A 23,207-nucleotide genomic window follows, 5' to 3' on the forward strand; every position below is an offset into this window, starting at 1 on the left:
ATTATTAACCATCTGTTTTGGAGGGCAAGGAGGGCAAGAGGTGAGCTGGTAATTAAGATTCCTTGTTGAGACACATGTAAGATATATTACTACTTATTTGTCATTTATAGATGTAACAATATATAGCTCTTTGTCTGCCATATAAGGACAGGAGGATGGATATGGGTGTATCTTAAAATTGGTTATAGCAATCAGCCAATAGGAAATTCAAGCAGGCTGATTGAACAGAGGCAGCCACAGGAGCAGCAAAGGGGGGTGGATTAAGGAAATATAAGGGCTGGCCATAATGGCAGGAGGCAGGCCAGAGCTTGGTAACCATATACCACTGTGCCTCTCATTTATTTGTCTGACAAATAAATAATTATTTTAATTTCTCTGTGGCTGCGTTGAATATTTCATTCCAGCTAAGCGTTAACCACAAGCAGGGTGCTACACAGCAGCAACAACAATGCATAAAAGCACCGTGTCTTTTAAAACTGGGGTCAACAGATGTAAACCACAATAAAACTTTGTTTAAAAATGAATTGGAATTGTTTTCTCCATGTCTGCAGTACGCGAGTTTGCAGAAATCCTTACAATCATGCAGCTGCCACACATTTATAGATCAACCCTTATGTTTTTTGGCCTACAACTCCCATCATCTCTGACCACTGGTCCTGTGAGCTAGGGATCATGGGAGTTGTAGGCCAAAAACATCTGGGGACCCAAGGTTGAGAAAGGCTGGCGTAGATGAACTTTGCTGAGAATAGTAATATTTTTATTGTTGTTGTTGTTGTTGTTGTTGTTGTTGTTGTTGTTGTTGTTGTTGTTATTGTTGTTATTATTATTATTAACTGAAACAACCAACCCATTGTGTCAAATTGTGGCTTCCTGCAGGCCTTCATTCAGTGGTAAGCACCCTGGCCAAATGTACAGCAAAAAGACTGAAGTGTTTTGGAGGCTACGGTACTCTGTTTAATATATCTGCACATGTCTCTATATTAAGAATAGCCAAAATGGTGCCCTCAGGATGTTGTGGACTACAACTTCCATCACCCATGACCATTAGCCAAGCTGCCCAGGGCTGATGGGAGTTGTAGTCCATACCATGTTAGCTACACCTGGGCAAATGCATATGTGTACAGTAACAAAAATCAACCAACAATTAACAAATTTTCTAAATACTGCCATTGTTTTCTGCTAACCTAATATAATTAAGAGCCTAAATACTGAGACTCTGTGAAAATATTCTTAGGCAGGCTGTAATATCCTTTCCCGGACATTACCGGGATATCAAAGGCGGAACTGACAAATTTCCGAAAGGTTGCGCTTTGTCCTGGCAAGTCAATCGAAAAATTGTGGGTTGTTTTGGCATTTTTGTATTTAAAAAAAACCTCAACAACTTCCGGGTCTTCAATTTTGTGGTGTCCTGGTTTTCACTGTTGGAAATAGTTTTATACAAGTGTTAATAGATTGCCCACTTAATATAATGTGTTCCAACCATTACTTTGACTTTAGAATTCCTATCATGCTTGCCTCCCAAATCTTTATCAGGATGAAATCATGTGAGCACAATTGTTGCTGCATACCTCACATGGTGGCCTTAATTTATTATTATTTTCCACACAGGGTCTTCATGTTATCCTCTCAACAGAGCCCCCTGAGACAGATTACTGCGGACACAAAGGTTATGCAGTATGTTTCATGGCTTCTTTTATGGCTTGCACATTTTGGGCGCTGTGTACACATTATAACTTTAAAGCACATTCAAAGCACATTTCCCCCTCAAAGAATTCTGGGTACTGTAGTTTGTTAAGGGCTGCTGGGAACTGTAATTCTGTGAGGGGCAAACTACAGTGCACAGAATTCTCTGAGGGGGGAAATGTGTTTCGAATGTGCCTTAAAGGGACAGTGTGTACGTAAAGGAGTGTGTTGACCTAATATAAATTGACCTTTCCGCTCAGAGAAAAAAAAACAAGAGGTCGTTGCTCATTTGTAGATGCCAAATAATTATAAATTAGCCCAAAGCGTAACGCACAGAAAACAAGACAATAAAGTTAAACTGCAAGGCTAGTTCAGTTTATCTTCTTTAAATTAGAGGTGGGAGGGAGGAAAAAAAGACATTGCTAAACCTTGGACGTTTCTTCTCTTTAATCGGAATTTCATGTCAGAGGTTAGCGACTGAACCGTAGCTCTAGGAGAGAGACCAAAACATGGTGGAATTTCTGTGGAAATTTAAGCTTTGAGGATTTGTGTTGCTTATTTTAACCCCAGGGGCCATTTCTGGAAAACTCTTGTCAGTAGCAATGTGTTCTCTGATAGTCTGATAGTAACACATGCCAATTAAAGCAGAAAATAATGCTGACAAGTTCTTGATGAACTATAATTGTCTGATTTCCCTGCAGGCTCATTAAAATGGGAAAGACCCCCTTTCCGCCCTGGAATCAAGAAAGACAACCTATTTATCTGAATGTTTGGTGGTGAATTTGTGAAAAGGGCCTGACGACAACCCCCAGGCTGTTTAATTCCTAGCTTATTTCATTATTGCTATTATTTTTACAAGCTGTTTATTTAACTATCATTCTGCGAGAACCTTTCAACACCTGAAGGTATTTCTGCATGTTTACAAGTGAAACCTGATATTTTTGCTAGCCTTAAGTAAGTAAATATAATTCTCCACCTATCTGCTTCTCCCATCCCGAGCAGATTGCTTGCAAAGGAGCCTCCTCCAATTTTAGGCATTTGACAGTGATATTTCATTACATTTATGACTTCTCATGCATCTTAATTATCTGTGCTTTTAGCCGGAGAGGGTAATATCCAAAAATTTACATTTTCTACCCAGATTGAAAAGGTTTGCAGAAAAACGAGATTCCTTTGAGGTCATGGTTCTGTGAAAAGCCTTGCATCAAAACAAAGCAGAATCGTTCAGCCCTACCTGATAAAGGCAGGGCAGACGTTCTTCTACTGAGCCACAGCCTTCCCCCCATGAATAGCGCATGGGGTCCAGCGGGTCACTGGCTCAACCCTGGAGTCGCCATTTTGCATTGGACTTCGTTTGATGGGCTTTGAAGTCCAGTAAAAGACCAAATAGATCCCACAAGCATGAGGTCTGTCCACCCTGCGCCAAAAGGAATGAACAGAGTAATTGCTCGATTGATCAGATAACAGTCCATCTTATTCTGAATCCCTTTTCCATATCCAACATTTCTCTGACGAAAACAGGGACACCCCAACAGTTCTCCAATGAAAATAGGGACATCCTAAGGGAAAGCACAACGTTCTGAGAGCAAATCAGAAATTGGGACGGCTTCTGTAAATCCGGGACTGTAAATAGGGACACTTGGAGGGTCCAACATGAAGTAGCCTCTGAACACTCACATGCAGACCGTAACCATTTGTCTCCAATGGCCCCTAAATATGGAGCCATTTTATTAGCGTTTTCAGTAGCGAATGTGGTAATTCTGTATTGATTTGTTTTGGATGTTTGTATGTGATGCCAATAAAAGGTTTGATGATGATGAGTACTATTTAGTGTGGTAATCTACGCTTTTGAGGAAGTATACAGTATCAACTTTGGAAAGAGAACCAGGGGAACAAAGAAGGAATGCTCTCGTGGGTTTGAAAAACTGAACGGGTGCCTCCAGACTTTCAGTATTTTGCCAAAGAAATTCAAGTGCATACCGAGAAATTGAGGTTTGTGCAATTATTGTGGATTAAAGCTGTCTGCTGCTGTAGCGCAACAAATCTTTTTTTTTTTTTTTAAAGAAACCTCCTTTTTGTGGTTAGGAAAGTGATAGGCAAATACATTGACCAGTGTGGAATAAGCAAATGATTAATGGGAATATGTATAAACACCCTACAAGCAGAAGGCTCTTTGTGGTGTAACCTCTCTGTAAACAAATCAGAAAGAATCCTCAAAAAGGACAGGATATACGGTAATCTTACATCCACATAAGCTTTGTGTAAGCCTGTCAGGATCGATAATCAATAAGCAGTGTGGTGTAGAGCTGTGTAGTATAGTGGTTAGAGAATTAGACTAGGACCTGAGAGACCAGGGTTCAAATCCCCACAACCAGAAAGCTCACTGCATGGCCCTGGGCCAGTCACAATTTTGTAGGCCACGCCACCTCACAGGGTTGTTGTGACAACAAAAGAGGGGGGAAATTGTGAACATGGGCTTGAGCTCCTTGGACGGAAGGTGGGATACAAATGTAATCATTATAAAAATAATCAATAAGCAGGTCATTTGAAGGAGCCCAAAGCACACAGAGAGTTTATGGCTGTTGATGCTTGACAAGCCTTCACACGTTACGGTGAGCAAACAAAAAGGGGGAAATTGCCATGTGCTTCCCCATAGTTTCCATGTGGTATGGTGCCCTGAATTCTTGATCCGGGTGATCAAGCCGTTAGGCCTTAAAATTACAGATCCATCGCACGGCGCCAAGATAAACATTTATCTACCGGACCTGATGCCAAAGAGTCCTTTTGGAACTACCAGACGATGCTCTTAAGCAATGAAGAGTTTCTTTATTATCAAGGCTTCCCCCCCCCACACAACTCCCCCTGTTCCCAACTGAAACAGGGACACAAGTAAAACTTAGCTGAAGTCAGCCATCTAAATGTCCCCACCTTTACCCTCTGTTTCTTGTATCTCAAAAAGCGCAAGACGTGATTCAGCTGTGTTTCCTTTTGATCTCTAAAACAGCTGGCATACGGAGTCTATGACTAGAGGTTATTTTTGGTGGAATGAAGTCACCTTAATTGCAAGCACCTTTCTGTAGAATTGGATCAGGCTTACCCACAACGCCCGGCGAAAGCTTTGATATTTCAAGGGTACGCCATGCTTGCTGCTGCTTCTCCCTTCCTCCTCCCCTGCCCCCCTCCCTGACTGCAGCTGCATATTATAAGAACCACATTCACTGGAGCCTTCTTCTTCCCTCAGCTGTTGTCTTCTTCAAAGGGATTTTTCTGTTTTGTTTTAGGAAAGTGTTGCCATTAGCAGACAGCCTTAAAAACCTTTGATCATTGCGAAGGAATTCCTCCCCCCCCCAGCGTTGATGACTTCATTGTATTATTATCTTTTTTGCGCATTTCCACCGGACCCCACCACCACCTCCCCACGTTGCACACATACAGAATTGTTCTTAGCTGTCAGTTAAGTATCAGACAAGCTACACAAAAATTGCATTTTTTTGGGGGGGGACATATTAGACATATATGCGTGTGTATATATCACCGCAAATGCTGATAAATGCCACCTTCTTTCATGTGGTTCAACTTTAAACTCAGTCGCCCTGCAGGCAAAAGATGAGAGCAGATGAACAAATTCTTGCAACGGACGGGCTGTTGAAGGAAAGTTTGATGTTGAGTCAAGGCAGGAACTAGTTTGTCAATAATAAATCATTAGCAGGTGTCTCAGAGAGGGAAAAGGTTGAATGAGGGTCTTCAATAAGGATGGTGTTGTGTTGTTTTTTTAGGTTATTACTATCTCTGGCCTCAAGGATTAATGTTTCAGCGTTTGCCAACATAGGACAAAAACGAATGCTTGTTCATGGACAAAAGATACTGGTAGTCATTGGAGAGAGGTTGGTGGAGATTAGCTAACAGGACCAGAGGAATAATGGCTATTTTAGGCCATTTAATATTTTAGGCCATTTAATGTTTTCATTTTGGTTAGAGAACTGCACCACAAAATTCAGATAAGTGCGAATTTGTCTGTGTTTCTGTCCCCACGTTGCTTCAGAAAGTTCAGATTTCAGCTTTAAATGCAAAATGAATTGAATCCCCAACCCCCCACCCCACCCGAAATACCTAAACTGCAGTCTTAGGCACATTTTTGTGTGTATTGTCGAAACAGTGGACAACATCGCTTCTCCTTTGGAACCCTTTTAGGTAGTAAAATAATCAGGGGAGAAAAATCACTTGTTGTGCTCCGAGACTTCAATGAAGAAGTAAATGGAATTTAAATGGAGCAGGGACATACATTTACAGAAGGTTCAGATGGGCTTTATTGCCCGGACAGCAAACATTTGTTGGTAGGGATAAAGAGGTAGCCTCACATTGTCCTCATGTGGATACTTTTCTCATTATCTTCAAAGCCCTTACCTAAAATCCATTATTTGCTGGTGCAAATGCTGCTGAATCCTTTCTAAAAACAAACAAACACGGGTCACGATTCTGTCAATCCAATATATGTGGCAAAGGAATAGGAGTGAAGTGTGACTGCTTATAGACAATGCCACTTCCCCCTTAGGACCAGGAGCTATCCCTTCACACATGACGTTTGCTGGGTGACCTTGGGCCAGTCTCACACTCTCAGCCTAGTCTACCTCACAGGGGTGTTGTGAGGATAAACTGGGGAAGCACCATGCCTGTTGCCTTTAGCTGCTTATTAAGAAAAATAACTTATTTTAAATATCGATAAGATGCCTCTAGGGGCAAACCCTTGCATCCTGCTTAGTACAATCACTGAAAAGAAATACGTCATTAAACTGTTAAACTTTTCTTTATTGATTGCTGGAGTTAAAGGCATAACAACCCCAGGTGCAACTAAACCACCCTCACCACACCTTATTCCCATTCTATCTTTGACCCTCTTGAATAAAAACGTATTATGACGGCTGCACAATTTTGGCAGCTCACAAACGTAAATGTTTGGAGAGTATGCAGACAGTCCCCATGTTTACAGAGATCACACCTCCATGTAAGACAGGGGTGCCTGTCAAAGTGAACATGTGTGAGCTTTTTTTAAGGATTTTACCCCAGGACATATACTGATATACTGCCACAGGGGCCAGATTAAACCGACCGGCGGGCTGGATTAGGCCAGACTTTGGACATGCCTGATGCAACACACGCACCCGCCACACACAAAAGACGCACACATGCATCCCCAGAGGGTGGGGTGCTCACCTGGGGGGCAGCCGTAGGTGTGTGAACTGTCTCGGCATGCACAACAGAGGTGCGTTAGCTTGGACAAACAATAGAAACAAGACGCCCGCCACTTCAAAACTCCAGAAGCTTTGATCTTTGCGCAGCAACAGCTTGTGATCTTGAAAAGGTCAGAGCCATATATTTAGATTAAACTGTACTTGCAGCATGTGGTTGACAGGTGAAAAAGAAGAAGGGGGAACAGCCTGCTTTTGAAAGGTACACACACCAGCTGCATCTCACCCTGTTTCTAAGGGTGTATACACACACGGCCGTAAAAGTTCACTCGCTGCTTTTCACAGACACTTTTTTTGGGTCAGTGTCATCTGCATGCTGTTGGCCTATTGTTATTTTGGTTTTTCGAAAGCGACCCTTGGGTAGAACAGGTACATTTTACAACGCATTCTGACGCGTCTCTTGCCTTGTGTGGAAGCTGAGAGCACCTTCCAAGGGAACCTCGTATTGGTGAGGGATTTACTAGTTTGTTGGGCTATACTTGTGCAGTCATTCCCCCACCACCACCTCTGTGCAGATTAATTTGCAAGACGCTGCAGCCATTGGGTGTCCTGGACTCCCTCAGAGATAATCAAGTCTGTCTTTTAAGGTAATTTCCCATATGCATATTAGTATGGTGATAATTTCCATCCTTGTAGAACTGCACAGGGCATAAGAAACCTGTTTTCTGCTCAAGGGTAATCTCTCTCTGTGTGAGGAGCAGAACCAAATATGGGGGGGCACCACTCTTTCTCTCCCCCCTACCCCCCCGCACCAGACTATCTGGAGACAGATCATTTTTGCCACAGGTCTGATCTGATAATTTCCCATCACTCCATCCATTTCAGCTTACCACGCCAACTCCATTTTCCACTCCTCACCAGAAGTCTGAATTGATTGCTTTCAGTGAGCTTTCCCACATCTTCCCATTGCTCCCTCTGTATTGGCTTGTTGCAGAATTTTCCCACTCTTGTCATCTTTCCCTCCCACCTAGACATTCCCCACTTGCATGAAATTAGGCCAAGAGTGGCATGAAATCAGGCGCAGGTTCGCCAACCGTCATGGCGTGGGTGTTGGGAAACAGAGTAATATCAAGGCAGAAGAACTCACCTATTTACAGGTGCTGAGACTGCTTATGAGACCCATATCCCTCTCAGAGGGTGTACAGGGTGATTTAACAACCAACCCCTTTCTTGCCAGGGAACTCTGGCAATCATAGATCAGTGAGGAGGCTATTCCAGTGGATCTGCATGGCACTGTAAACAAAACATTCCCTTCCCATTTTGCCTTCTCCCCAACCTCCTTTTTTCCTGAGTTCAGAAAATCTGACCTTTAAAAACTCAGCGGAACGAGAACACACAGGTGTAGATCATAGAATCTGATCTGATGCCGGAATGTCCTGATTTTCCTCAGCACATCCCTATTTTAATCGGAGAAATGTTGGAGGGTATGGAATAGGACATCTCCAAGGCTTTATTTAGCTGGAACTCACTGGAACTCAATTACAGCACCCCTCTGGTGGGCACCATTGCCATTTGAAGAGAACAAGGGAGGTGTTCATGGTGAGTTCTGGCACCTCTTTTTCTAGAAAAATAGCACCGGATGCCCCTATTTTCATCGGAGAAATGTTGGAGGGTAAGATCACAGGCCAACTGAGAAGGGAGGTAGGAAGCAACAGGAGCCTGGGAACTGGTGATGGCAAACAATGGGTCCATGTCCCAGGTGCCGGCTCCAGGGGGCTGAGACTGCTTGGGCCCCCTCAATCTTTTTTATTGACTAAAAAACCCAAAAGCATGTGCATGTCAAGCTATAGCAAAATGCCTATCATGTAGTTTAGCCTGCAAACACTCATAAGCAGGGCACATCACAAGGCCCTGTGAAAGTGTCTCGCTTCTTCGCTAATATATTATTAAATCTATCGTAAATGGCTACATTTTCTCTCTTGCCTGAGCCACCACAATGCAAGCACATTGTTGACCCTCTGGAGCATAAAGATGGGTTTTGGAGCAACTCATCTTGCACCCTGAGCTGGAAAAGGTGGAGCAGATGCACTCAGATTTTTGAGTCCATCACTCTAGACAGCTTGAGCAAGGGCTTCAGCAAGAGGTCAAGTGGAGTGCAAAACCTTCATTACTGTGTTGATTTCCCCCTGCAAGCCGAGACAGCGCCAGGTCACTAGCATGCTCCAGAGAGCCCAATGTTGACCTTTGCCCTGGCATCTTGGTGTCGAGTTGCCATGTGCGTTAACTCAATTCAGTGGCATTCGCTACACAGGCTGGGTGGTGAAATGCGGCTGCTTTAATCCTTGTCGCACCCAACGGCAGAAAGAGATCTGATCCTGGCTCATCCATAAGACACTGAGCATGGCAGCTTGCCCTTAAGGGTGGGATGAACAGGTCTCCTGAGAGGCAGTTCTGGAGATGGGTTGTGCCCAGGAAGATATCAAGGTGGCTGGCTGGCAGGTCGAGACTAGAGTACCCTCCAACATTCCTCAGATATAAATAGGGATATTCAGGGTATGGGATTGCAACAGCAGAGGACAACAGAGGACGAGATGGTTGGACAGTGTTCTCGAAGCTACGAACTTGAGTTTGACCAAGCTGCGGGTGGCAGTGGAAGACAGGAGTGCCTGGCGTGCTCTGGTCCATGGGGTCATGAAGAGTCGGACAGGACTAAACGACTAAACAACAACAACAATTGCAACAGCAGAAAGGCTGTGAGGGACACTTCAAGTTTCTGTTTCCACATGGGGAAGGGGCTGGGACGACATCCCCCAGCATCCCTGCTGCCAAATTGAAGCAGTTAACATCTGGAAGAGACCTCCCCACGCTGCAGAAATAGACATTAATATCATATTTTTTTCTCTGGTGGATGCAGGGATACGTAGCCCCAAGCCATTCCCAGAGGTTGCTCAGCAATTGCTGTGCTAGCTGCCCAGCAGATGCATTGCTGCTGCTTAGCTGGAGGGAGAGGTTTGCACCATCCCTCTCCCTCCAGCTAAGCAGCAGTTGGACTGGCTGCACTGGTGCATCTCGCCTCCTCAACTCCCTTCCAGTAAGCAACAGTGCCTCACTGTTTCAGCAGCATCACACCCCCTCTAGTGAACCCGGCACCGTCCAGATCCAGATCAGCCCCCAACCAGCTGACAGGGCGGATAGGAGTCGCAGTGCAGACCATCTGCTGCAGTTAAGTTCTCGCGCTCCTGAGTGCCTCATCTCGTCACAGGCTGTTTGGCAATCAGATGCTCAGTCATGTGAGAGACGGAGTATCCTGCCTTTCAAGGCACTTAAGCCCAGCGCTTGGCTTCAAGGGCAGGAGCAGCGGCCGCAGGGGTTCACATTGCATGGCCGGCAACAGGAGAGGCAGAGGGTTAATCCTGCAGCTGGAGCAGGGAGCAGGAAAAGGGAGACCAGAGGAGAAACCAGTGACCCTGGTAATGGCAAAGTGTCAGCTGAGGTCCTCTGATGAGACCGGAGAGGACAGAAAATTTAGGAACAATATAAATAAGGCCCCTGGGAGATATAAACAGCTGCCTGCTTTTCTGCACTGCATATTTCCCGTCCTCATTTCCAAACGCCCATCTCTTTAACTCAAAAGTGTCCTCGTCAAGCTTTTCTTCCTCCACATGCCCCAGATAAATGGAAGCAATAGAGTTTTGCTTTGTTTTCCTATTTAATAAGGACATACTAACAAATAAAGTGAATTAAGCCTTCCTTTGTCCCAGGAGATAGTGGCCAAACCAGATTTAGGGGTTTTGCCAGTGGTCCCAGGTTCAGTTAAAGGGCCGCTAGACAAAGAAGAGATCTTCAAATCTCAGATGCAGTGATTTCAGCAAGCCAGGAGGAGTGTGTGGCCATTCCCTAAGTTAACTTAGAGCACAATCATGAGGATCTGGCAGCAGAGGGGTCTGTCAGTTAGTCAGATTAATTTGCCAAAAGCCGTTCATCATCACACACACACAAAAGATACAGTTAAGTTGAGGCACGTTTTAGCATAAGTAGTCTCAGCACACTGGACCCCGTGTTTATTTCTATTTTATTTTTTAAACAAAAATTATACACCACTTGATTGTAATAAAACATCGAAGCAGTTTACAAAAAAAACAAACCCCAAAATCCACACCGTTAAAATAATCAGCGGAAGACAGTTAAAAACAGGTATTTTCAAATATTAAAAAATCAGTTAAAATCGGCAATGAACTAAAAACAGACTGAAACCCATGTAACTTCTACATGATTGGCTCAGCTTGCCTAAGCAAGTTTTTAAGCAGGTACTAGAAAGAGAACAGCAAAGGCACCAGCCTGGTATCAAAGGGCAGGGAGTTCCACAGTGTAGCTGCTGCTAAAATATTGATTTTGTACAACTGTGGAACGATAATTATGTACAAACTGGTCCCAAGCTGTTAAGGTGTTTGCATACTAAAAGCCAGCCAAAGATGATTCAGTTCCAGTAACATTAGATCAGCCCTTCGCAACTGTCAAGCATGAGCCTTTTCATCTCAAAGTTGTAGCTTTGAGTCTCACGTTGGGTGAAAAAAATTCTGCATTGCAGGCGATTGGACTAGAATGATCCTCGTGGTCCCTTCCAACTCTGTATGTCATGTCCTGTTTATAGTTCTTCCAGGTCAGTGGGAACCAATAGGAAGCTTGGGTCGGCAATGTAAATTTGAAGCCTAGGAATCCTTTAGCTTTCAGGAGATAGTCCAACCCCGTAGGAGAGAGATTGCCACACAAGACAGCAACCACCAAGACTGATGCCTTTCTGCTTATAATGCTGGCAGCCCCTGACGTCCACCAGACTATAAATGCAGCCTGAAACCCATGTGTCGTGGCAGTTCAGCCCAGTTGTCTTTGCTTGTTGACTTCTCCCTATGGAGATGATACACCATTAGTGGGCAGTGCCTGGTATGATGGGTCACAATTATTTGCAGGTCCAAAGACCAGGATAAAATCCAAACAAAACAACTTCCAGTGTAATGTAGTGGTTAGTGTGTTGGGCCAGAACCTGGCTGACCAATGCTTGACATTGGGCCTGTCACAGCCTCTCAGCCTAAACCTACTTGGCAGGGTTGTTGCGAGGATAAAACAAAGAAGGGGTCTGCCACCTTGAGCTCCTTGTGTAGCCTTATTGGAGTTCACCGATTGGGTCTGTGTTGCTCCCGGACAGGGGGAAGGAAGTCAAATGACGCTGAGGGTTGGTTCAGAGAAAGAGTTCTTTATTTTTGCTCTCCAGAACAGCAGAAAGGCACCTGCGTGGTGTGTCCACAGCATGTCCAAAGAAACGAGACATTTCATGCAGTATATATATCCTCCAGGCACCCTCTTCCCCCCTTCCCCAGGAATCCAGCCACGTCAGCTTGTACATGCAGGTTGACATCACAGATGTTCCTGCTCCGGCACTCTTAACCATAAAAGGGATTTCCTTCCTGCACTCCTGACCATAAAAGGATATTCCTGTTCCTACTCTTATCTTGGAGCCAGAGGTCACCATTTCCGAGAACACACTCTGGCATTGTTCCCAGACTTGGGTCTGTGCGTCTTTTGTGGTCAGGACGTAAGATAAGGTACAGACGTGTCTGTGTCTGTTCTACTGGTAAAGTCAAGGTCAGCCTTGCCGTCACAAACTGATAAAGGAGAGAGCTGTGTTCTTGTTATGCATTTGCTCAACGGCTCAAGTTTATGCATTTTAGCTAAGGAAAAATAGGGATTTTGGTGCAGTTTAAAACTGCCTGCACAGTCAGTTTTGGGTTTGGGAAACCCATTCCTTCACTTAGAGGCCAGGGTTCAAATCCTTGCTCCACCACGAAGCTTACAGGGTGACCTTGGGCCAATCACTGCTTCTCAGCCTAGCCTACCGCACAGGGTTGTTGTGGGGAAAGAGGGAAATCAAAAGCTCCATGAAGAAATATTATTATTATTATTATTATTATTATTATTATTATTATTATTATTATTATTATTATTAATACCCCACCCATCTGGCCGGGTTTCCCCAGCCACTCTGGGTGGCTTCCAACAAAGATTAAAAATATATTAGAATGTCACACATTAAAACCTTGCCTGAACAGGGCTGCCTTCAGATGTCTTCTAAAAGTCAGATAGTTGTTTATTTCCTTGACATCTGATGGGAGGGCATTCCACAAGGCGGGCACCACTGCTGAAAAGGCCCTCTGCCTGGTTCCCTGTAACCTCACTTCTTGCAGTGAGGGAACCACCAGAAGGCACTCAGCACTGGACCTCAATGTCCGGGCAGAACAATTGGGGTGGAGATGCTCCTTCAGGTATACTGGGCCGAGGCCATATAGGGCTTTAAAGGTCAGCACCAAAACTTTGAATTGTGCAGTGCAAAGCAATGAAATAAAAGATGGGCATTAAATGGAATAAACGAAACAGACAAATAAGAATACTTATATGCTGCTCTTAATAATTACTTCCCTGCCACTGAGTAATACTCACATTTAAGTGTCCAAACTGGAGCAGTCTTGCTGTGAGTTTGATCACAATGGCCAAGGATGCAGAGAGCATGGCAAGACTGGAGCAAATGTCTAGTATCTGCAGCGCCAGGTGGTACCACTCGTAGCCTGCGGGGTCCTTGCACACGGAAGCAAACTTGCCATAAGGAAAGGGCAAAAGGACCGCATAACCAAGGTAGTTCATACCCGAAACTCCGGCGAAAGAGTAGTAGCAATAAGGTCCAAGAAGGAGGGATGCAAGGGCGATGGCACCTTGAACCGGAGAGCTGATGATGTTCAAGATGCTAAAGGTGAAAGCAGCTTCCCACTGGAATGGAAACAGAAGCATCTTGTCATATCTAGCTAATGGCAGAGATATATTAGGTGCTTTAGAGCAGGGGTCAGCAAACTTTTTTAGCAGGGGACCGGTCCACTGTCCCTCAGACCTTGTGGGGACGACGACTATATTTTGGGGAAAAAATATGAACGAATTCCTATGCCCCACAAATAACCCAGAGATGCAATTTAAATAAAAGGACACATTCTACTCATGGAAAAACACACTGATTCCCAGACCGTCCGCAGACTGGATTTAGAAGGCAATTGGGCCGGATCCAGCCCCCGGGCCTTGGTTTGTGTTATGTACTGAAGTTCTCACCCTGGGCCAGCAGGGGGATACTGTAGATAGTTTTCACTCAGGTCCACATATGCAAATAAGGGATCAAAAGTGACATTCAGTGATTGGATAGTTACAGAAAATGGTTAATGTTGCGTTCTAGTGGAGCTCTATATGAGCAGGCTGGCTGAACCCTTCAGTTCTGTTCTGGCCTGTGAATAAACAAGAGCTGTTTGAAGAATCGCTGTGTCGTCTGATATGTTCACCCACAACTTAACAGTTTGCCTACCCATGCTTTAGAGGATGGTGTGAATCTGCCCTAACCTCTCCCCCCTACAAACCCAGACTCCTTCACAGCAATCTTACTGTGATCCTAGAGCAGTATAATGCTCAGTTAAGCAACCCATCTCTCTCAGACTGTGTACAGACTATACTTTTAAAGCACAATGCCGCCCTCAAAGAATTCTGTGCACTGGGGTTTACCCCCTCACAATTCCCAGAAATCCTTAGTAAACTCTAGTGCCTAGAATTCTTTGAAGTAGGAAAATGTGCTTGGTATGCGCTTTAAAAGTTATGGTGCGTACACAGCCTTCTGTATTGACTCCTCTAACTTAACCAGAGTCTCAGAGGAAGGCCGCCCAAGCTCTGCTTCCTGAAGGCAGCTTATTAAAGAAAAAAGGACACTAAAAAGCCTCTGTGACAGCAATACTAATTAAACCCAATCAATAAACATTAACAATAAATGGCAGGGGAGGGTAGCAGTGCAAAAAACCCAACAACATATGCAGTGTTTATGGGGGTAAAGTATAATCTCTTTCTTCAAAACAACCACCACCTTTTGTTATGGCAGAAAAAGAAATGTACCCAAACCTGCAAAAATCCCATAAGGATCATTTTGCGAGGATGGGGTTATTATTTATGCACTTTCCATATATCAAGGAAACTGAAAAATAATTAAAAAAGAAGAAGGTTCCACTAGTTTGATGGATTTTATTGGTTCTCACAACATTCCCTTCTTTCAAGTCAGGAAATATCTCTGGATCCTGCTCAGTCTTGTAAATCTGGTAGAATGTTTTAAAGTGTGCCTGCTTTAAACCTTGTATTCTTTAAACCTTGTATTTAAACCTTTGCAGATAAAATCGCTCAGATTCGGGAAGAGGTAGACTCCACCATGGGAGCAGGGCCAGGGCGGGAGAGTGCTAGAGTCCTGTCTAGTCAAGTTGCGTGGGATCAATTCCAACCTGTTACCTCCGAGGATGTGGACAGGCTGCTTGGACGAGTGAAGCCAACCACCTGTCTCCTGGAGCCTTGCCCATCCTGGCTTATAAAAGCTAGCCGGGAAGGACTGGGCGATGGGCTTCATGGGGTGGTGAATGCTTCCCTCCGTGAGGGAGCCTTCCCAGACCTGCTGAAAGAGGCGGTTATTAAACCGCTTCTTAAAAAACCATCTTTAGATGCAGCCACAACTATCGCCCAGTCTCAAATCTTCCATTCTTGGGCAAGGTGATTGAGCGAGCGGTTGCTGAACAACTCCAGGCACGCCTGGAAGAAGCGGACCATTTGGATCCATTCCAGTCGGGATTCAGGCCTCATCATGGGACTGAAACTGCCTTGGTCGCACTGGTTGATGATCTCCGGCGGGCTAGGGACAAAGGTGAGAGCTGTTTCCTAGTTCTGCTGGATCTCTCAGCGGCGTTTGATACCATAGACCATAACATCCTTCTGGACCATCTTGAGAGGCTGGGAGCTGGGGGCACTGTCATACAGTGGTTCCGCTCCTTCCTCCTGGGCCGTGTTCAGAAAGTGGTGGTGGGGGATGAGTGTTCAGACCCCTGGGCTCTCACTTGTGGGGTGCCTCAGGGTTCTGTCCTCTCCCCCATGCTTTTCAACATTTACAGCCACTGGGAGAGATCATCAGGAGGTTTGGGCTGGGTGTTCATCAGTATGCGGATGATACCCAGCTCTACCTCTCTTTTAAATCAGAACCAGTGAAGGCGGTGAAGGTCCTGTGTGAGTGTCTGGAGGCGGTTGGAGGATGGATGGCGGCTAACAGATCGAGGTTGAATCCTGACAAGACAGAAGTACTGTTTTTGGGAGACAGGAGGCGGGCAGGTGTGGAGGATTCCCTGGTCCTGAATGGGGTAACTGTGCCCCTGAAGGACCAGGTGCGCAGCCTGGGAGTCATTTTGGACTCACAGCTGTCCATGGAGGCACAGGTCAAATCTGTATCCAGGGCAGCTGTTTACCAGCTCCATCTGGTACGTAGGCTGAGACCCTATCTGCCTGCAGACTGTCTCGCCAGAGTGGTGCATGCTCTGGTTATCTCCCGCTTGGACTACTGCAATGCGCTCTATGTGGGGCTACCTTTGAAGGTGACCTGGAAACTACAACTAATCCAGAATGCGGCAGCTAGACTGGTGACTGGGAGCGGCCGCCAAGACCATATAACACCGGTCTTGAAAGACCTACATTGGCTCCCAGTACGTTTCCGTGCACAATTCAAAGTGTTGCTGCTGACCTTTAAAGCCCTAAACGGCCTCGGTCCAGTATATCTGAAGGAGCGTCTCCACCCCCATCGTTCTGCCCGGACACTGAGGTCCAGCTCCGAGGGCCTTCTGGCGGTTCCCTCACTGCGAGAGGCCAAGTTACAGGGAACCAGGCAGAGGGCCTTCTCGGTAGTGGCATCCGCCCTGTGGAACGTCCTCCCATCAGATGTCAAAGCGATAAACAACTACCTGACATTCAGAAGACATCTGAAGGCAGCCCTGTTCAGGGAAGTTTTTAATATGTGACATTTTAGTGTATTTTTCATCTTTGTTGCAAGCCGCCCAGAGTGGCTGGGGAAACCCAGCCAGATGGGCGGGGTACAAATAATAAATTATTATTATTTATTATTATTATTCTTTATCTGATCTGTAGCTTAAGGCTACAGCTGTGTGCCTTTTCTTCCTCAAGAGCCTATGCCTGGATTAACTCTGCCTGCCTTCTGCCTAGAATGTGGCACTGTATAGAATAACCACATAAATTTACCAGGTATCTCTGGGTCCATTGTTTTTCAGCCAGAGCAACCAGTACACCTGCAATAACAGCCTGTAGACAGAGGGGGAAACATATGGTTACACATAATAAAGTTAGTAATGTTTAATAGGCCTTTGTTCTCTCCAAAGGACTTTGCAAAACAGACCCCTTTAAAAGAAAGAAATCGCAACGCAAGGAAACAAACCCACTAGCATGCAAAACCAGAAGCTGATGGAAAATAATTCATTCTATTTTTAAGAAAGCCCTTCTATAAGTTACTACTATAGGACAGATAGATCCTGTTTAAGGGAGTAATCCTATGCATAATCCTATGGAACAACTGATTGGTTCAAAATTGGGAAAGGAGTACGGCAAGGCTGTATATTGTCCCCCTGCTTATTTAACTTACCGGTATATGCAGAATTCATCATGCGAAAGGCTGGGCTGAATGAATCCCAAGCCGGAATTAAGATCGCCAGAAGAAATATCAACAACCTCAGATATGCAGATGACACAACCTTGATGGCAGAAAGTGAGGTGGAATTAAAGAACCTTTTAATGAGGGTGAAAGAGGAGAGCGCAAAATATGGTCTGAAGCTCAACATCAGAAAAACGAAGATCATGGCCACTGGTCCCATCACCTCCTGGCAAATAGAAGGGGAAGAAATGGAGGCAGTGAGAGATTTTACTTTCTTGGGCTCCATGATCACTGCAGATGGTGACAGCAGTCACAAAATTAAAAGACACCTGCTCCTTGGGAGAAAGGTGATGGCAAACCTAGACAGCATCTTAAAAAGCATAGACATCACCTTCATCACCTTACCAACAAAGGTCTGTATAGTTAAAGCCATGGTTTTCCTAGTAGTGATGTATGGAAGTAAGAGCTGGACCATAAAGAAGGCTGATCGCCGAAGAATGGATGCTTTTGAATTATGGTGCTGGAGGAGACCCTTGAGAGTCCCATGGACTGCAAGAAGATCAAACGTATCCTTTCTTAAGGAAATCAGCCCTGAGTGCTCACTGGAAGGACAGATCGTGAAGCTGAGGCTCCAATACTTTGGCCACCTCATGAGAAGAGAAGACTCCCTGGAAAAGACCCTGATGTTGAGAAAGATGGAGGGCACAAGGAGAAGGGGACGACAGAGGACGAGATGGTTGGACAGTGTTCTCGAAGCCACAAACATGAGTCTGACCAAACTGTGGGAGGCAGTGGAAGACAGGAGTGCCTGGCGTGCTCTGGTCCATGGGGTCACAAAGAGTTGGTCACGACTGAATGACTAAACAACAACAACACCTACGCATAAAAAGCGGGTATAGAGGATAGCTCATTTGGCAAAGCATTAGGCTCTTAATCTCAAGTTCGTGGGTTTGAGCCCCATGTTGGGCAAAGGTTTCCTGCATTCCCAGATTTTGTGATGTAGCTCTCCAGCCAAATAATGTTTATAGAAATGCATTTATTAGTGGATAATGTGCAAGGAAAGTGAACATGCTTGGGGAGAAATACATGAGAAGTTGGAAAAAATGCTTAAAATCCCATTAACGAAAAAAACAGAGGCTTACTTACTGGGCCCATTAGGAAAAGAAATACCGAAATAAAAAAAAGAATTTTCTTATATGTGACCACCGCAGCTAGGATAGTAATAGCATCTAAATGGAAAGCTAAAGAACTACCTATCAAGGAGGAATGGATTCTCAAATTAAATGAATATTTAAAATTGGCTAAATTAACAGCATCTATACGATAGGCGTCAAATCAAAAAACTAAAAAATCAATGGCAGTGCTTTGATGACTATATGACAAAATACTGCTCTAAAAAAGACATGCTAATATGCTTAGACTAAGAATGTAAATGCATCAAAACAATAATCTATCAAAGAGATATACTGGTATATGTATATAGAGAAAATAAAAACAATCAGAATGCAATGATAAAGGTAAAATTGATTCTAGAGAAGACTAGTAGCGGGGGAGGGAAGCTAAACAGGGTGGTGAGTTTGTTTTATTTTGCTTATGTTTCTTTCGGGATATTGTATAATGATTTAATGTTTCTTTTCTGTTATGGATTATTTCTCTTTCTCTCTTGAATTGTATGTCGGAAAATCTAATTATTATTTTTTTAAGTGAACACGCTAGTGAAAAAAACATATGAAAAATGCATTACGTTAGGAGAAATTGCTTTCAAAAATACTTACGTTTCTTTAAATTGCGTACAAAAATACGTTTAGGAAAAGAAATTTGCACCAAAATGGTTGAAGAATCTTTGCGATCATTTTTTGGTAAAGCAAGCAAACCGTGAATTGCTGCAGAAATGCAGAGAAGATTGGGAAAATGAGAAACCGAAAGAACGGAAATTGACTGATTCTGCCCCCCCCCCCGGCCCCCGCTGCTGCAGCCCAAGCCTTTGGATGAAATTCCCCAACAGTTTCAAACAGTTTCCTCTTTCAATAAGCCTTTTAAGCTGAGGTCTTCCTAGACTGCATCTGCATTGGAATCGTGTTAAATATGCTTTAAAAACAATTTTACTGTAGTATTGCTTGTTGCTTGCCCTCTCCCCCTGAGCTCTCTTGGGATGAAGGGCAGGATATAAATTTAATAAATAAAGTATGTAAGGGCAGTGCAGACCCCTGTGGAACTCCATAACACACAGGGTGGAGCACAACTTCCCCAGCCCTGCCCTCTGAGAACAGGCGTTTGAACAGAGTTCTTAGGCAAAAGGAGCCTGAAACTGAGGTCTTGGCACCATGTACTACTGTAGAGAGTTCCCAGGAAGGAAAGCAGAAACATCTGGAGAAACTGTGCTGGCTGGGGCTGATGGACGCTGTAGACCAAAACATCTGGAGGGCACCGGGTTGGGGAAGGCTAATCTGGAGTCACGGGAAAGGTTGGCAAAATTCATCAGGCAGAAAGAGAGGAAGAAAGGTTGCACAGGGTCCAAGAGGGGTTTTAGCCAGAACAAATAACACAGCAACGTAAGAACACTGGGACGAGCCAATGTAGGAGGCAAGAGTGGCCAAACCTCTTTTCCCATCTGCTTTTGCAAGCGAGACTCCCTCAATTTACACATGTGGTGGAGGGAACAGAGAGAAAGAAAGCCAGGAGAGATTAGTTCATCCTCAGAACTGGGCCAACTCCAGCCGGGGAGTTTCAGCTATTAGATGATCAATTTCAACTTTGCTGCAAATGCGTTGCCCAGCGATCTTGTTTTCTCCCCCAAACTTCGCAAAACTGCACTTGTTTACAGATAACCTTGTTGCTTTTTCTCCCCTCGAGCCAGCCCTAACATTTTGTTTTCATCTCTAAACACAAAGGGAGAGGAGGGATCCAACATTGCGTCAAAGCCCTTAGCAGTGTAACATAGAAGTATCGACCAGAACCTGGCGATTGGGTGGGATATTTCAAATCGATATGGAAAATTCAGGGGAGATGTCTGTATGTGCATTCACCCTCTCTCACATAGGGGCCAACTCATGGGGGGACTGAGCTCCCTTCGCCCCCAATAAAATATTTGAGGGGCCAACCCCCCCAAGGTTCATGGACATAGCCATTCAAATTGTGTATATGTGCCTCATCTTGTGATAGAGGCCTATCAATGGCTACTAGTCATGTAGATTACATTCGGCAAGGATTTCTTTCACCCATTCTTGAAATTCCAGAACCTTAAAAGGTTCCAGATTAAATGTCAGCAACAAGGTAGATCAGCAGCAATATTACTATCGTTTCCCAGTCATAGGTAAAGGTAAAGGGATCCCTAACCATTAGGTCCAGTCGTGGCCGACTCTGGGTTTGCGGTGCTCATTTCGCTTTATTGGCCGAGGGAGCTGGCATACAGCTTCCGGGTCATGTGGTCAGCATGACTAAGTCGCTTCTGGCGAACCAGAGCAGCACACAGAAATGCAGTTTACCTTACCTATTTATCTACTTGCACTTTGACGTGCTTTAATACTGCTAGGTGGGCAGGAGCTGGGACCGAGCAATGGGAGCTCACCCCATCGCAGGGATTTGAACCGCCGACCTTCTGATCGGCAAGTCCTAGGCTCTGTTGTTTAACCCACAGCGCCACCCGCATCCTTTCCCAGTCATACAGCTTTATAAATTTAGATATAATTCAGTTCTGCCTACCAAAGCTCCGCTCCAGATGGGAGAAGCAATGTGAACACTCCATCCGGCAAACCACGGTTTATAGGAAAAAACAGGGAAGAAGGCGATAATTCCAGAGACGATGCTTAGAATCCCAAAGGAAATCAGCATGCTTCCAGTCACCACAAAAAGGCAGCCTGCGTTCATTATGAGCTTCTCGCTCTCTGCCTGCTCTCTACTCACACCAAGGTTTTGCAATAGGAGCCTGGGCACACCACATACTGTCTTGGAAACAGTAGTCATGATACTTTTCCGTTGTTTGCTTCCTTGAATGAAACACGCCCTAGGCATTGAAAAAGATTCAGACAGCAAGGCCTCGTAGTACACCCTATAAGGAATGTGATCCATCACTTGGGCTCAACTTTGTGCCTGGGGGTGGGATTCCCATAGAGAGTGTAGCAAACCCTCCAAGTGTCCCTATTTTCCAGGGACAGTCCTGGATTTACAGAAGCTGCCCTGGTTTTTGATTTGTTCCCAGAATGTCCTGATTTTCCTTAGGACGTCCTGATTTTCACCAGAGAAATGTTGGAGGGTATGGAGTTATGTGACCCCCCGAGCCAAGGAGATAAGTAACTAACTGGGTTAGCAGAGTTAGCGGAGTTAGCGGAGTCTGTAACCTGAAGCGTATGTAACCCAAGGTAAAAAGTAAAGGTAAAGGGACCCCTGACCATTAGGTCCAGTCGTGGCCAACTCTAGGGTTGCGGCGTTCATCTCACTTTACTAGCCAAGGGAGCTGGCATACAGCTTCCGGGTCATGTAGCCAGCATGACTAAACTGCTTCTGGCGAACCAGAGGAGCGCACGGAAACACTGTTTCCCGCCGGAGCAGTACCTATTTATCTACTTGCACCTTGACGTGCTTTTGAACGGCTAGGTTGGCAGGAGCTGGGACCGAGCAATGGGAGCTCACCCCGTCATGGGGATTCGAACCACCGACCTTCCGATCGGCAAGTCCTAGGCTCTGTGGTTTAACCCACAGCGCCACCAGCATCCCTTAACCCTAGGCACCACTGTATTATGATGATGATGATGATTAAATAGAACCAGTGCTTTTGCCTCTAAAAAAAATATTTACGGGTACTCTCATTTTCCTACTCATATTGAAATACTGCCCCTCAATGAGGCCAAACTTAGATTCACAAAATGTTTAGGGGTATGTGTACCCTTGTGTACCCCCAGGGAAAAAAAGCACTGAATAGGACATCCTTATTTTCTTTGGAGAAGTGTTGGAGGCTATGGTGTTCCACTGACCTTCAGCCAGGATGTTTTTGCTGCCAGATAATTCAATGAAAGTGAATTTGCCCTTCACAGAATATTCAATGCCACGCTCCCCTTCCAGGTTATCCATACACAGGGATCCGGAGGCAAGGAAGCTGCTGAATGCATCCATGTGGGGTTAAGTCCAGTACAGAAAAGCTTCTTCACACACGAGGTGTGGAAGACCCTCACAATCATGGCAAGGGCCACGCTCATCGTGACATATTTGGCATTATCATATGCATACTTGAGGTCTGCTGGGAAGTAGAAATAGGGACGTGTTTAGTTGTAGTAGTAGTAGTAGTAGTAGTAGTAGTAGTAGTAGTAGTAGTAATTTATTATTTGTACCCTACCCATCTGGCTGGGTTTCCCTAGCCACTCTGGGTGGCTGCCAACAAAGATTAAAAACACATTAAAAACTTCCCTGAACTTCAGATGTCCTCTAACTGTTAGGTAGTTGTTTATCTCTTTGATATCTGTTGGGAGGGCGTTCCACAGGGTGGGTGCCACTACCAAGAAGGCCCTCTGCCTAGTTCCCTGTAACCTCGCTTCTTGCCATGAGGGAACCGCCAGAAGGCCCTTGGCGTTGGACCTCAGTGTCTGGGCAGAATGATGAGGGTGGAGACGCTCCTTCAGGTATACTGGACCGAGGCCGTTTAGGGCTTTAAAGGTCAACACCAACACTTTGAATTGTGCTCAGAAACGTACTGGGAGCCAGTGTAGGTCTTTCAAGACTGGTGTTATGTGGTCTCGGCTGCTCCCAGTCACCAGTCTAGCTGCCGCATTCTGGATTAGGGACCCCTCCTTCCCCCATGGGCAGCT

At 45.0% G+C, this 23,207-nt stretch overlaps 1 protein-coding gene across 2 annotated transcripts; it reads right to left on the bottom strand.

Moving 5' to 3' along the window:
* Window positions 1-10,975: 10,975 nt before the first annotated feature.
* TMEM212 (transmembrane protein 212) lies at window positions 10,976-21,303 on the bottom strand. 2 transcript variants are annotated; one of them, XM_081190694.1, is made up of 4 exons: window positions 21,112-21,303; window positions 17,004-17,063; window positions 13,362-13,685; window positions 10,976-11,774 (listed from the first exon to the last, which is right to left on the bottom strand). In XM_081190694.1, exons 1-4 carry the CDS (start codon window positions 21,274-21,276, stop codon window positions 11,742-11,744), a joined length of 582 nt encoding a protein of 193 aa, XP_081046820.1. In that variant the 5' UTR covers window positions 21,277-21,303; the 3' UTR covers window positions 10,976-11,741. The 2 variants fall into 2 exon arrangements, with proteins under 2 accessions (XP_081046820.1, XP_081046821.1); XM_081190695.1 differs by lacking the exon at window positions 17,004-17,063.
* Between the last annotated feature and the right edge of the window lie 1,904 nt (window positions 21,304-23,207).

Source organism: Podarcis bocagei, assembly GCF_964188305.1.
Source record: "Podarcis bocagei genome assembly, chromosome: 4".
In the NCBI taxonomy this organism is placed as follows: Eukaryota; Metazoa; Chordata; class Lepidosauria; order Squamata; family Lacertidae; genus Podarcis; species Podarcis bocagei.

Coding starts and splice junctions, on each gene's coding strand:
- TMEM212 (XM_081190694.1), bottom strand. CDS start 21,276: ATGAACGCAGGCTGCCTTTTTGTGGTGACTGGAAGCATGCTGATTTCC. Junction 17,064..21,111: donor CCATCTGGAGCGGAGCTTTG/GTAGGCAGAACT, acceptor CTCTGTCTACAG/GCTGTTATTGCAGGTGTACT. Junction 11,775..13,361: donor TCCAGTTTGGACACTTAAAT/GTGAGTATTACT, acceptor TCATCTCCATAG/GGAGAAGTCAACAAGCAAAG.